General features: G+C 40.4%; 1 protein-coding gene across 3 annotated transcripts in view; it reads right to left on the reverse strand.

Annotated features, from left to right (window-relative positions):
- Positions 1 to 13554: 13554 nt before the first annotated feature.
- The window catches only part of LOC105035151 (1-acyl-sn-glycerol-3-phosphate acyltransferase), a 44584-nt gene continuing 42795 nt past the window's right edge, over positions 13555 to 15343 (reverse strand). For all 3 annotated transcript variants that reach the window (XM_010910593.3, XM_010910594.3, XM_073257949.1), the window contains 4 exons: positions 14526 to 14675; positions 14235 to 14333; positions 14060 to 14152; positions 13555 to 13971 (listed from right to left, as the gene is read on the reverse strand). In XM_010910593.3, the coding sequence (XP_010908895.1) occupies positions 13699 to 13971; positions 14060 to 14152; positions 14235 to 14333; positions 14526 to 14675 (615 nt within the window). In that variant the 3' untranslated portion in view covers positions 13555 to 13698. The remainder of the gene's footprint in view (positions 13972 to 14059; positions 14153 to 14234; positions 14334 to 14525; positions 14676 to 15343) is intronic.

Genomic DNA, 15343 nt, shown 5'->3' on the forward strand with positions numbered 1-15343 from the left:
ATATCAGGCTTACTTGTAGTTAAATATAATAGAGAGCCAATCATACCTCTATAATATTTTAAGTCTACACATTTACCTTCTTCATCCTTGTCAAGCTTACATGAGGGGCTCATGGGTGTGCCAATTGGTTTGGAGTTCTCCATTCCAAATCTTTTGAGTAGTTCCTTGGTGTACTTGCTTTGGGTGATGGAGATTTTTTCTTTTGTTTATTTGATTTGGAGTCCGAGGAAGAAAGTAAGTTCTCCCATCATGCTCATCTCGAACTCCCCCTGCATGAGCTTAGCAAAGTCTTGACAAAGAGATTCATTAGTAGACCCAAAAATAATGTCATCAACATAAATTTATATAACTAACATGTCATTTTGATTTCTTTTAATAAAGAGGGTTGTGTCTACATTACCTCTTGAAAAACCATTGTTTAGTAAGAATTTGCTTAGCCTATCATACCAAGCCCTAGGTGCTTGTTTTAATCCATATAGAGCTTTATTTAATTTAAAAACATGATTGGGAAAAGCATGATTTTCAAAACCTGGAGGTTGTTCTACATAAACTTCTTCAGTAATATATCCATTTAAAAATATACTTTTGACATCCATTTGAAATAATTTAAATTTCATAAAGCAAGCATATGCAAGTAGTAGTCTAATGGCTTCCAATCTAGCAACAGGTGCAAAGGTCTCATCAAAATTAATTCCTTCTTCTTGATTATAGCTTTTAGCAACTAATCTTGCTTTATTTCTTATTACATTACCATGTTCATCTAATTTGTTCCTAAAGACCCATTTTGTGCCTATTATAGAATAATTTTTAGGTTTTGATACTAAAGTCCATACATTATTTCTTTCAAATTGATTAAGTTCTTCTTGCATTGCATTAATCTAATTATGATCATTTTCAGCTTCTTCAATAGTTTTTGGTTCAAGATGAGATACAAAAGCACAATGATTAAATACATCTCTAAGTGAAGAACGAGTTTTTACCCCATGCATAGGATCACCAATAATTAGCTCCTTAGGGTGATTGTGAACATACCTCCATTCCTTGGGTAGGTCATTTGTACCTTGAGGTTGTTCTGGAAGTTCTTCACCTCTCTCATCCTGTTTGTCTTCTTGTTCCTCGTCCTCTTGAATTATTGAATCTTTCAGAGTGATATCCTTCATTCCTTCTATTAGAGGATCTGCATCATCAACACCCTCATTCTTTCTTGAAGGAAGATCATTAGATTCATCAAAAACAACATGTATGGACTCCTCTACTACTAAGGTTCTTTTGTTAAAAACTCTAAAAGCTTTACTAGTGGAGGAGTATCCAAGAAAGATTGGTTCATCCGATTTTGCATCAAATTTTCTAAGTCTTTCTTTACCATTATTTAACACAAAACATCGGTAACCAAAAATATAAAAATAAGCAATATTAGGTTTTCTTTCTTTCCAAAGCTCATAGGGGGTTTTCTTTAAAATTTGTCTAATCAAAGCACGATTTAAAATGTAACATGCTGTGTTGATAGCTTCCGCCCAAAAATATCTTGGAAGGTTGCTTTCACAAAGCATGGTACGGGCCATTTCTTCTAAGGTTCTGTTTTTCCTTTCTACTATCCCATTTTGTTGGGGTGTCCTAGGAGCAGAGAAGTTATGGCCAATTCCCTTTTCATCACACAAGTTTTCAAAGTCTTGATTTTCAAATTCAGTTCCATGATCGCTTCGAATATTTTGAATTGAAAATCCTTTTTCATTAGTGACTTTTCGATAAAATTTAGTGAAAATATGAAAAGTTTCATCTTTGTGTGCTAAAAAGAAAACCCAAGTAAAACGAGAGTAATCATCTATAATTACAAAACCATATCTTTTTCCTCCTAGACTAGTGGTTCTAGTAGGTCCAAATAAGTCCATATGCAAAAGCTCTAGAGGTCTAGAAGTTGAAACAATATTTTTGGATTTAAATGAAACTCTTGTTTGTTTACCTAGTTGACATGCATCACAAATTCTATCCTTTTCAAAATTCAATTTTGACAAATCAAGAACTAATTCTTTCTTAATTAATTTTGAAAGAGAATGCATGCTAATGTGAGCAAGTCTGCGATGCCAAAGCCAACTAGTCTCATTAACTTTAGCATTCAAGGATACTAGGCATTGCATGTTTATTTTGGCTAAATCATTTAAATCTATCAAATAAACATTACCATGTCTATGTCCAATAAATTTAATGCCATCATTAATAGGACTAGTTACAATGCAAACAGACGATTCAAAAATAATTTTATATCCTTTATCACAAAATTGACTAATGCTTAGTAAGTTATGCTTTAAACCATCAACTAACAAAATATTTTCAATGTATTTGGAGGGAGTGATACCAATGTTACCTATACCGATGATCTTTCCTTTGCCATTGTCTCCAAAGGTGACCATCCCTCCATCCTTAGCATCAAGCGTGATGAATTGTGATTCATCACCAGTCATGTGTCTCGAGCATCCACTGTCAAGATACCATTTCCTGTTTCCTCCTTGGGATGCTAGACACACCTGCAAGCAAAAGTCAAGTTTTTGTTTTAGGTACCCAAGCTTTCTTGGGTCCTTTTTGGTTAGTCATAATGGTTCCTTTTGGAACCCATATTTTCTTGATAGTTGAGTTTGCAGATTTGTTAGAGAAGCAAGTGTATGATTTATGTCCTACTATACCACATTTGAAGCATGTAATGTTAGAAGACTTGTTACTTAAGGAGTTTACATAAATATTTTTCAGATATTTTTATTTCTTCAAGGGGTTATAGCCAAGTCCGGCCTTATCATATACGGCCTTTTGATTTTCAAAAATCATATTAAGTTTATTTGAACTCAAGGTGAACTTTTCTACTACTGATTTTAGCTTGGCAATTTCATCCTTTAAGCTTTGATTTTCTTGAAACAGGATGGATTTCTCAATTGAAAAGTTTTCAGTTTGTTTCAATAAAGATTGATTTTTCAATTTTAGTTCTTTATTCTTCATTCCTAGTTTCTTTAATTCATCAACTAAATTATAGAAGGCTTCATGTAATTCTTCAAATGTAAAGTCACTAGAAGTTTCAGAAATTACCTCATTTTCGTGTGCCATAAGGCACAGATTGGCTTGTTCGGTTGAGTTTTCCTCATCGGAGCTTGAGTCATCACTCGCACTCTAAGTGGCCATCATGGCCTTCTTCTTGTATTTCTTGGGACCTTTCTTCAATTGTGGGCATTCAGATTTGAAGTATCCCGGCTTCTTGCATTCGTAGCAGATAAGGGGTTGGTCCTTCTCTTTTTCTTTGCTCTGTTCCTCTTTTGTGAATGGCCTCTTCCTCATCCCCTGTTTCCTTTTTCTCAAAAATTTTTTGAATCTTCGGGTAATGAGTGCCATCTCTTCATCCTGTTCTTCATCCTCAGTGTCATCAGTTTCTTCATCTGGTGGAGCTGTGGATTTGAGGGCAATGGTTCTTTTCTTTTTGACTTCTTCCTCTTGATGTTGCTTCATGCTCAGCTCATGAGTCATCAATGATCCAAGAAGCTCTTCCAAGGGTAGAATGTTCAAGTCCTTAGCTTCTTGGATGACAGTCACTTTAGCTTCCCAAGTTCTTGGTAGGGACTTGAGAATCTTTCTTACAAGCTCACTGTTAGTATTGGACTTACCAAGACTCTTTAAACCATTAATGATATCAGTAAAGCGAGTAAACATTACAGTTATGGACTCATCATGCTCCATTTTAAACATTCATATTTATGCACAAGCATGTTGATTTTAGACTCCTTTACTTGATTGGTTCCCTCATGGGTTACTTCTAACCTATCCCATATTTCTTTAGCAGATGAGCAAGTAGAAATGCGATTAAATTCATTAGCATCAAGAGTACAATAAAGAACATTCATTGCTTTAGCATTTAATTGGGCCATCTTCTTATCAACCTCATCCCATTCTTTCTCGGGTTTGGTTGATTCCTCACCATCTATAATTTTAGTGGGTGTGTGAGGACCATTCACTATGATACTCCACATATCATAGTCGAGTGCTTGAATGAATATTTTCATCCGAGCTTTCCAATAGGTGTAATTAGACCCATTGAAAAGTGGAGGTCGGTTGGTGGATTGCCCCTCGGCTAGAGAAGTGCCGACATGGGTTGCCATAGATCTTTGGCTCTTTGATTGTTTAGATCAAAGAAGGGCTAGAGCATCGAGCTCTGATACCACTTGTTGTCCAGCTATGCAACCCAAGAGGGGGGGTGAATTGGGTTTCTAAAAATTTTAAGCTTAACTAATGACTTATGAGAAATGTTTGATAAAGCTAAATAGATAGAGTGAGTAGAATTAATTCAAGGCTAAAAGCAAGAGCAATAATGCAAGAAAATAATGGAGAGACAAAGAAGAGCAATTAGACACACACCAAACAAAAGGATTTATAGTGGTTCGGTGCCAACCTTGCACCTACATCCACTCCCCAAGCTCCTACTTGGAAATTCCAATCCACTAATCTTGTATTCAACCCGAATACAAACGTCGGAAACTCTGACTCTAGCTATCCCAAGCTAGTTCACTTATTTTTCGGGTACAAGCCAACCCTATACACTTCGATTTAAGGTTCGGATCAACCTTTCCTTATTTTGGAACCCTTCCAAAACAAAACCAAACACTCAAACTGAGTATAACAATTTATAGCACACTTAAGCACAAAGAAAAGCTCCTTTAATGAGCGAATATAACTTTAAATACACTTTACTTAAAAGAAGAAGCCTCTTTTTGAATTTCCTCAAGGTGGATGGAGACTTGATTGAGCGCTTGAGGAGTTGGTGAGCTTGGATTGAAGGCTTCTTGAAAGCTTTGAATGAGCTCTTGATTAGGGCTGAAAAGTTGGCTTGAGAAATCCTTTTTCAAATTCTTTTTTTTTTTTTTTTTGAATACTCTTCAATGCTCTCTTGAATGCTCTTTAAATCCCCTTTTTTTTTCTCTTTTTGTTCTCTCCTTTGTTTTTCACCTTTTTGTTCCTTTTATAGCTTTAAGAAATAGAGGGAAACATTCTAAGCTGAAAAAGAACCGTTAGATCGCATTAAATGAGCATTAAAAGCACTTAAAATGGGTTAAAAACTAGCCGTTGCGGAGAAATCCCATCACATGGGTCGACTCATGCCTGGGGGTCGACTCATGGGTCGACCTCTGTGGAAAAACGTCACAGAAGTGAACAGGATTCATTGTTCTGCAAAACTGGCAAAAAGACCCGTAGAGGTCGACTCATGAGTCGACTCATGCCTTGGGGGTCGACTCATGGGTCGACTCACAGGATTTGCCAAGTCTGTGCCAGCCAAGAAATTCAGCATGCCAGTCATCTCATGTGCCATGAGTCGACTCATGAGTCGACTCATGATTTTCAATCATGCATATCTTTCAACATACAAGTCTAAAATTAATAAAATTTTCATCATTGGATCACAAATCTTTTGTTCTATCTTTTGATATCATCAAATCAGGGTTTGGGTAAAATTACCATTTTGCCCTTGAGGAGCAAAAAAGGCTTTTTTCAAGTGAGAAATATCAGTACCCCTTTAACTGCTTTGTAATCATCAAAATCAATCTAGGAAACAACATTAGAGGTGATTTTAGAGGTGTTCTTCATCTGGAATGAAAGGCTGACGAAGAAGACAGCAATCAGGCTGATTTCGTCAAGGGCCTTAGATCTCGAGAAGTTGAGGATCCCAAGTGCTGAAAATTTTCAGCAAGATACCATCAAGGTATATTCTACACTTCTTAATTTTATATTGCTTGTTTGGCTTGGATCCAGTCATGGGCAGCAATATGAAGGTCGATTTCGAGAAGTTTGATGGCAAGAAAAATTTTTTTATGTGAAAAATCCAAGTGGAGGATCTTCTGGTGCAAGCAGATCTGGATCAGGCTTTGGATGAGAAGCCTGAGGGAATGACAGATAGACAGTGGGCATCGTTGGAGAAGAAAGCATGCTCGGTGATCAGAGGATGTTTGGCGGAGGGGGCATTGTATTCGGTGCTGGAAGAAAAGACCCCGAAGGGCCTTTGGTCGAAGTTGCACACCATGTATATGGGGAAGAATATGTGCAATAAGCTGATGTTGAAGAAGAGGTTGTACAGTCTTCGGATGCAAGAGGGATCTGATGTGATTGGCCACATTCAGAGGTTCGACCAGTTGTGCACGGAGTTGATGAATATCGGGGTGAAGCTGGATGAGGAGGACAAGTCCCTGTTGCTTTTGTGTTCGCTGCCAGGATCATATGACTCTTTGGTGACTACACTGCTCTACGGCAAAGAGAATCTGGAATATGAGGACATAGTCTCGGTGCTGAGGTCTAATGAGCAAAGGAAAAAGTTGACCAGAGATCAGGCTCCCCAGGAGGGTTTGGCAGTAGGGGAGAGGACAGGTAGAGGCAGAGGCAGAAGCAAGTCCAGGGGCGATCCAAGTCCAGGAAGGGAAAGAAAGAGGTGAAATACTTCAAGTGCAACGAGTTCGGGCACTTCAAGCGAGAATGTCCACTATGGAAGAGCAAGAAGGGAGAAAGAAGTGGCTCAGAATCAGTGAGTGCAGTTGGTGGGCAGCAGGTGGAGGATGATCTACTTGTGGTATCAGATGGTCACAGGCATTACACAGCGGAGTGGACACTAGACTCTGCGTGCTCACATCACTACACACCACACAGGTCTTGGTTTACGACATACACCAAGACAGATGAGGGATCAGTGACTCTAGGCGACAATCATCCTTGCAAGGTGGCTGGGATAGGGACAGTCAGGGTGAGGATGTTTGATTGGATTGTGAGGACAGTGATAAATGTAAAGCACATCCCGGAGCTGGAAAAGAATCTGATGTCACTAGGCTACTTGGAGCGCAGTGGATACAGCTTTAGCAGTAGGGCTAGAAGCAGAGTACTGAACATCTCCAATGGAGCTATGGTAGTGATGAGAGGCAGGAGGTTGGACAATAACCTCTATCGCATGGAGAAATCTGTGGTGACCGGAGAGTCTGATGAAGCAGCTGTAGCACAGGACCAGCAGGGGACTTACAGGATGTGGCACTACCACCTAGGCCACAGGGTGACAGGGGGCTGAGGGAGTTGAGCAGGAGAGGACTCATCTCTGATCTGGAGGATGGTGCTACAGGAGAGATCTGTGAGCCTTGCCAGATGGAAAAGTAGAGGAGAGTTCAGTTCAACATCAGTACAGCCCGCAGTGCAGCCCCTCTGGAATTAGTACACATGGATTTGTGGGGACCAACCCCAGTTTTAGCTAGGAATGGGGCCAGATACTTCATGACCCTGATTGATGATTTTTCAAGGAAACTCTAGATTTATTTCATGAGAGAGAAGTCAGAGGTCTTCACCAAGTTCAAGATCTGGAGAGCTGAGGTGGAGAAGGAGCAGGGGAGGAGCGTGAAGTGTCTGAGGTCAGACAATGACGGAGAGTACACCAGTAGAGAGTTTCAGGACTACTGTGAAGAGTGTGGGATCAGGAGACACTTCTCAGTTAAGGAGACTCCACAGCAGAATGGGATGGCCGAGAGGATGAACAGAATACTTCTGGAAAAGGCACGATGCATGAGGCTGCAGGCAGAGCTTTCAAAGGTGTTCTGGGTTGACACAGTTGACGCAGAGGGTTACTTGGTCAATCGGTCACCTCACACCAGGTTGGATGGCAGGCTTCCAGAGGAGGTGTGGTCTGGGAGGATAGTTGGGCTGGGCCATCTATGGGTATTTGGGTGCATGGCCTTTGTGCACATTGGAGCTGGTGAGCAGAGCAAGCTAGACGCCAGATCACGCAAGGCGATGTTTCTAGACTATCCGCGAGGAGTCAAGGGATACAGGCTGTGGGATTCCTTGGAAAAGAAGGTCATCATTAGTCGGGATGTGACTTTTGATGAGGAGTCAGTCCTACAGAGACGAGCAGGCGTGGAGGAGCAGCAGGAGCAGGAGGAGGTCCAGCAGGGCGCTGCTGGACAGCTTACCTCTTTGATTTTGCCTCTTGCAGGTACTACGGGAGGACATGACATTCAGGTGGAGAACCTACCTAAGGTGTCTCCACAGGTGGAGAGGACTCGGATGGATGATCGAGGCAGAGAGATCCAGCAGGAGCGAGCTGGATCGAGGATTGATATCGATGTTGCCCTACACAAGCCCAAGAGGACCATCAGGCAATCGGACCGATATAACTTTGAGGAGACGCTGTCATATGCCCTGATGACAGTGAATGGAGACCCATATACGTATCAGGAGGCTATTGAGAGCCAGGACAGAGAGCGGTGGGTCCAGGCGATGTCCGAGGAGATGTAGTCTCTCCACAAGAACCAGATGTGGCGATTGGTGTAATTGCCATAGGGGAAGAGGCCCATTGGCTGCAAATGGGTCTACAGTCGCAAGGAAGGGCCTTCAGAGCAGGGAGGTATCAGATTCAAGGCGAGGTTAGTGGCCAAGGGATACAACCAGAAGGAAGGCATCGACTTCAGTGAGGTCTTCTCTCCCGTCGTCAGACATACTTCCATCAGAGTGTTGCTGAGCATTGTAGCAGCTCAGAATTTAGAGCTGGAGCAGATGGATATCAAGACGGCATTCCTCCATGGGCATTTAGAGGAGAGGATTTACATGGAGCACCCACCCGATTTCAGGGATCCAGGATCAGAGGAAAAGGTTTGTTTGTTGCAAAAATCGCTGTACGGGCAGAAGCAATCATCGAGGCAATGGTACAAGCGGTTCGACTCCTATGTGCGCAGCATTGGACTTTCCAAGTACGTGTTTGATCCCTGTGTTTATGTTCAGTCTCTTGAGGATGGTTCTAGGGTGTTCCTACTCTTGTATGTGGATGACATGCTTATAGCATGCAAGAGTAGGAAGGTTGTGTAGGATCTAAAGGCATCCTTATCTCAAAAGTTTGAGATGAAGGATTTGGATCCTGCAAGGAAGATCCTAGGCATGGAGATTTTCAGAGACTGAGCCCAGAGGGTGTTGCATCTATCTCAGGGGGGCTACATACAGAAGGTCTTAGAGAGGTTCGGGATGAAGGGAGCAAAGCCGTTGGAGCTGCCACTTGCCGGTCACTTCAGACTCTCGAAGACCATGGCGCCACAAACTGAGGTGGAGGCTCAGGAGATGGAGAAGGTTCCTTATGCTTCAGGAGTTGGGAGCTTGATGTATGCGATGGTCTGTTGTAGGCCAGACATCGCTCATGCAGTAAGTCAGGTTAGCAGGTTCATGGCGCAGCCTGGCAGGGAGCACTAGAGAGCTCTGAAGTGCATATTCAGATACCTGACGGGTTCAGTTGGAGTTGGCATCTACTACGGACAGCGAAGAGGTGCAGTGGGATACTCTGACATGTCCAGGGAGGCTCAGGGGCTGATTGGCGGTTATGTAGATGCAGACTTTGGTGGAGATGTGGATACCCGGAGGTCTACGACAGGCTTCATCTTTAGCCTGTATGGAGGTCCTATTTCTTGGAGATCGAGTCTGTAGCCTATCACGGCCCTATCCACTACAGAGGCGGAGTATATTGGGCTAACAGAAGCAGCTAAGGAGGCAATTTGGCTGAAGGATTTATTGACGGAGATGGGCCTTACTCAGGAGGCCATTAGAGTGCACTGTGACAGTCAGAGTGCACTTCTACTAGCATAGAACTCAGTCTATCATGCAAGGACAAAGCACATCGACATTCGGTATCATCGGATCAGGGAGCTTGTGGAGGATGGTGAGGTGAAGCTGGTAAAGGTACACACCAAGGAGAACCCAGCTGATGCACTTACGAAGGTACTTCCACGGAACAGCTTTCAGAGATGTGTTGAGCTGATGCGGCTGATGGACAGAGTGGAGCTGGTTGAGGCCTTGGGACACCAAGGTGGAGATTGTTGTGATCCAGGTGGTGTGCCCAAGGCCCAAGGGACCAAGGCTAAGGCCAAGGTCCATTATTCATGAGGGCTTTATGGAGGCCCTAGGGCTAGTTAGGCCCTAGGTTGAAAGACTGTGGGCCTTTCGGGTTCTTGAGGTCTAGGTTATGTGGGCCTCAAGGGACCAACTCTTTATGGGTCAGGTCTGGGCCCAGGATAGGTGAGATTAGGTCGAGTCATGGGTGTACATGGGCTTGGGTTAACCTAATCTCCTATAGAGTTGGTCAAGGGAGTTTTGGGTTTGGGTCACTTGACCCTGTGTTTATATATACATGTACTGTATATAGGTTTGATTAAGCCAAAAAAATACAAGACTCTTTCTCCCAAGTCTCTCTCTCTCTCCTCCCTCTCTCTCCAGCCATTCTCCATGCCCCAGGAGCAACAAATCCTAGGGTTTCTTGCCGTCAGGTCCTAAAAAGGAAAGAAAAGCAAGGAGGCGCTAGCCCCTTCCCCCTTGCAGCCGCCAACCAGATTGCTCCCCTCCTCTCTTGCAGCCGCCCAAGCATCAGGTTCAGGATCTGAAATCCTTTGAGAAGAGGTTGATACAAGTTTCTCTCAGATCTGGAGTTGATCTGAGGTCGTTTGAGGTGCGGGTGAGATCTCCATCAACAGATCTACAAGAAAGGCTGCAGCAGGACATATCTGTAAGGTCTGTCTCCATCTACCTTCTTCCCTATCTAGAATGCCCCGATTCGAGATCTACGAATTGGAAGACCTCGGTCCAGGCTGATCTAGTTGGGTACCAGATCTTGAATTTTTTAGAGGTGATTTCAGAGGCATTCTTCATCTGGAACGAAGGGCTGACGAAGAAGATAGCAACCAGGCTGATTTCATCAAGGGCCTTCAATCAAGTCCAGAAGTCTCCAGATTTGTTCGTTGCTAGTTCCACTGCACCCAAGGTCCGTGGGAGGAGCCAGGATCATACTCCAACACTAGGGATCATGGCAACTATTGCATACTCATAAAAAAAAAATTTCACAAGCATGCAAAACATCTCATTATGCTATCATACAGCAACAATGAATATAATTAATTCAATAGGTTAAGTTTAAATTTAGTCATTTAAATTTCAACTTTAACATCTTAATAAATTTAATGATATTCGAAAGGTCTTACATCAAATTAAATCAATTTTTAATCCAAAATAAAATTATTGAGACTGTGCTTCTAATCACTCTCCCATACATATTTCCATATCATCGTAGTTCTCAAGATCTGTAAAAGCAGTAAAATAGGAGGTAATGAGCTAGACAGCCTAGTAAGCAATGAATATCTTTAACTAAGTAAATCATGCAATATTTTATATATGTCAATCAAAGTAACATCATAAGTAGGTCGATTCAAAATTCATATCTTAATGTAAAATAGTATCAAGTATTCATACATAGGATTTCAATTCATATACCTTAAGTTCATAAATCACAATTACATCAAATTCTTAGGTTCTTCTTGTCAACCTTAAGCTATGACCACATTTTTTATGGTGACAAGGTCATAATATTGCATATCTTCTTACGGTGGGCCATGTATCATCTTATGGCAGACTACATGTCAACTTACGATCGACTATATGTCATCTTGTAGCCTACTGCATATCATCTTGTGGCGTGCTGCATATCATTTTGCAGCATGCTATATATCATCTTACAGCATAATTTATAGGAACTGTGAATCTACTAGTGGTTTTTTACAGATGTGCTAGCAACATGTCACATATTTGCTTTGCGACATAGTTCTTTACAAAGCTAGGTGGATAATTCATATCATCATCTAATTCCATATTTTATTCGGTATTCATATCATCATCTAGTTTTATATCTTATTTGACAATAATATAGATAAATAATAAAATATCAATCAAATCAGATGATTCATCTTGATCACGTGTCATCATAATCATTTAGAAAGTAAAAGAATTTTTCAATATTCTTATATCTTGCATCACATTCACATCATAAAATAATACAATTCAAAAACTTATCAATTTATTAATTTATAATTTATCAGATAAATTTAGTAAAGGTGAAATATTGCTTACCTTATATGTATTCCAATAAACCCACATAATTCTAAAAATATTCTTTTCAAAATTTTCAATTCATAGATCATATCGCAGTATCCCATTGTCAGACATCCACAATCCTATATAGAATCAAGTCTAATAATTAGAAAGAATACGAATAATTAAAAAAGATAGAATGATGGTAGTCACATCCAATGGTCTCAGTTAGTCTCATTATTCAATTTCATCCGATCAAAATTCAATTAGAACATAGGTGGTTTAACATATGTCAAGGATGATCAAATTAGTATTGTCTAACAAGAGTCAAAATGAAGATTGGTATATCGTCCCATAATTAGAGTTCGATCAAATATTTTTATTCAATCAAGATCATCAAAGATACAAAGATTCAACAGAGATCAATAAAGATCGAATCTTATACATCTCAATAAAAACTCAGATGGTATGGATATGCTACTTGACGAATAAGGTGGTTCAAAGTTTAGCATCTAGATTAAATCAAATTCGAAGTGATAGGGCCAAAAATCCTTCATTGAGTTCATAAATCAAGTGGAGAGCAAAAATTAGAGGAGAGAGAAATAATCGAGAGAGAAAAAATCATAAAGAGAGAAACTAAAGAAAGAAAAATTAGAGAGCGAAAGTTTTTGTTCCTTTCTTTCTTTTTCTTTTTTTCTTTCTTTTTCTTTCTTCTTCGTTGGTGGAACAGGGGACATACTTCCCCGACCTTTCACCGGAATCAATGGCTCAAAGCCATGACAGCCATTGCCAAGGTTGCAAATCATGACAATGCAATCAAGCATCCCTCGCTCAACGACCGACGACAGCTATCATCATCGAAAAATCCCAAAAACCAATATTAAAATAGTGAAAATAGAGATTCCTAAATCTGCTTCTTTCCCAAACTAAAAGGGATTCCTAAATCTGCTTCTTTCCCGAGCTAAAAAGATTTAGCTTTATCAGAAGATGATGGCCGAGAATGCAGCCCATGATGGTGCAACCCACGATCCCTGGTCCGATGATCAATGGCTTTGAATGACACCATAAATCAAGACAACATAGACGGCAAAGACAAGGCATATTAAGATCCAATTTTTTTCATAAATTTTTTAGCTATAACCGTTTGAAATCATAGCCAAGGCATACTAAGATCCAATTTTTTTCATAAATTTTTCATAAAAGGGATTGGGAGAAAAGCGATTTGAAAGATCTTACCTTGTTTCTGACAGACCCCTCTTGTCTCTCACTCATGCACCCTCTCCAAGGACTTGATGATGATTTTTCAATGAACAGACCCACTCACAAATAAAAGGCACAATAGGGGGAGAATGATGGCGAGAGATGGAGGGATATCACCGATGGGTGTTCAAAGAAGAGGGACACCTCCCCGCATAATAGAGCTTAGAGTTTCTTTGGTTCCACCCCGATTCCCATCGGAGAAGAAGACTTCTGATGAAATCTTCTTCCTCCCTTTTTTTTTTTTTTTTTAAATACTTTAAAATCCATACAGACTTTATTTGGCTACTATTTGAAATGAGCTGGGTCAAATTGAATTGAGGTATCACATTGGAACTGTGGTTTTACCGTGTCCCAGTCCCCCATTCTCTTCATTGATGCTGGCTGCCATTTGGTCTACCACACACATCATAAAGCGTCCAAGTTTCTTTATTCCACATGATGGTACTGGTGAAAGAAAGAAGGCACAAACATATTTCTAAAATAATTCACAAATATGCTTGTCATGTTGCTGCATATAATAACCAACATGATACATAAGGCAACCTATTCTCATGAATTTGACCTTCCGCCGGCATCCCTCCCGTTCGATACCAAAGGTTTTTGAGACTCCGGCAGGTGATCCACATACAAGGCATGTATCATTTCGACGTAATGATTGATCTTTTCTGCTTCCCAATCATCAGTTTTTATGGGTGGGAGGTATTTCACTGTGAGAGGTGCTGGTCTGACTCGCAAACTGTTTTTTCTCCAAGCTAGATGGGTACCCCTCAGCACCATTGGAACTATCGGCAACCGTGTCTGAAGTGCTATGTGAATAAAACCCTGCAACAGAAAATGAAGAGATGAGAAGCACATGCAGAAAAATAAAATGGATAAACACACAAATATACAAGCATGTTATGATAGTTGCCTTCTTAAATGGAAGCAGCCTTCCTGTTTTCGATCGAGTACCCTCTGGAAAAATGATCAGCGATAAGTTTTTCTTGACAATTGCTTGTGATGTCTGAGCTCAAGAATGAAAATTCAATAAGAATCATATAAAAAGACATGGTGAAAAAGATATGGCTGTTAGACGCAAAGATAACCTCTTTAATTGACTCAATGGCGGCAGATGGGTTGGACCGGTCTATTCGCAGATGGTTTGCCAATACATAAATCTGCCCAAAGAGTGGGTACCAAATGATCTGCACAATTAAAACATGCAGTTGTTCACAATATTCAGATTGAAACTCATGGTGCTTGGAGTTCTTTTTTTTCATGTTTCCTTCAAAAATTACTAACAGATTTGAGGATATCCTGACACATGAGATCATACTGAAATTAAAAGCAAATGGATTTAGGAAATTATAGGAGTTGAATGAGTATATATCACTAACCTCCTTTTTAGCTATGCCTACGGTACCCTTTGGAATCAACCACATGATGAGGAAAATGTCTACAGGCGATGCATGATTACAGATGTAGATAGCCCTTGTGTTAGAGAATTCAGAACCTTCTATTGTTATTGGGTTCCCTAAGATCCACATCTGTAGACATGAGATGAATCAAAATCATAAGAGACAGTGCATGGCAATTATTAGCAAATTAAACAAGCAGCACCACAACCATAACCATAAACAATACCATCTAGCCTTTCCCTAATAATGAAAATAGATGCAGCAGGTAGACACAATCATGCTCTCACACAGTGAGAAGACACCAACTAAAGACTATATACCTCCATAATGTGGAAATCTGACTTAAAACAAGGTTTGTAATCATAAGAGATGATGCACAATAACCATAAATGTCAATCAAGGTTTGTGATCTCAAAATGCACCTGTTGGCATATCTATATGCATGCATGCTTGCATCTATATATGCATGCATGTAGGTATGCATGCAAAGTCCTCTGTGTATACTTACATATTGGGGTAGCCATTTAACAGTGCTTTTGCTTTACCATGCCTCTCTATATACTTAAATATTGTTGCAACCATTTCATTATGCTTTTGCTCAAAAATCAGTTCATTATGCTGACAATCCGACTCCAGCAAACTTTAATACTGATTAGCTTAAGTTGACTCACAAACGTGGCTTTCAGCAGTCTTAGAAGCATTGAGACTTTCTTGAGGCCTCTAGCACATCTTATCTCAAATAGCATTAGATGGTGAATGGTTGATGAAACTGAACCAAAATAACTTCGGATGGTTAT

The sequence above is a fragment of the Elaeis guineensis genome, chromosome 5 (assembly GCF_000442705.2).
Source record: "Elaeis guineensis isolate ETL-2024a chromosome 5, EG11, whole genome shotgun sequence".
NCBI classification, from domain to species: Eukaryota; Viridiplantae; Streptophyta; class Magnoliopsida; order Arecales; family Arecaceae; genus Elaeis; species Elaeis guineensis.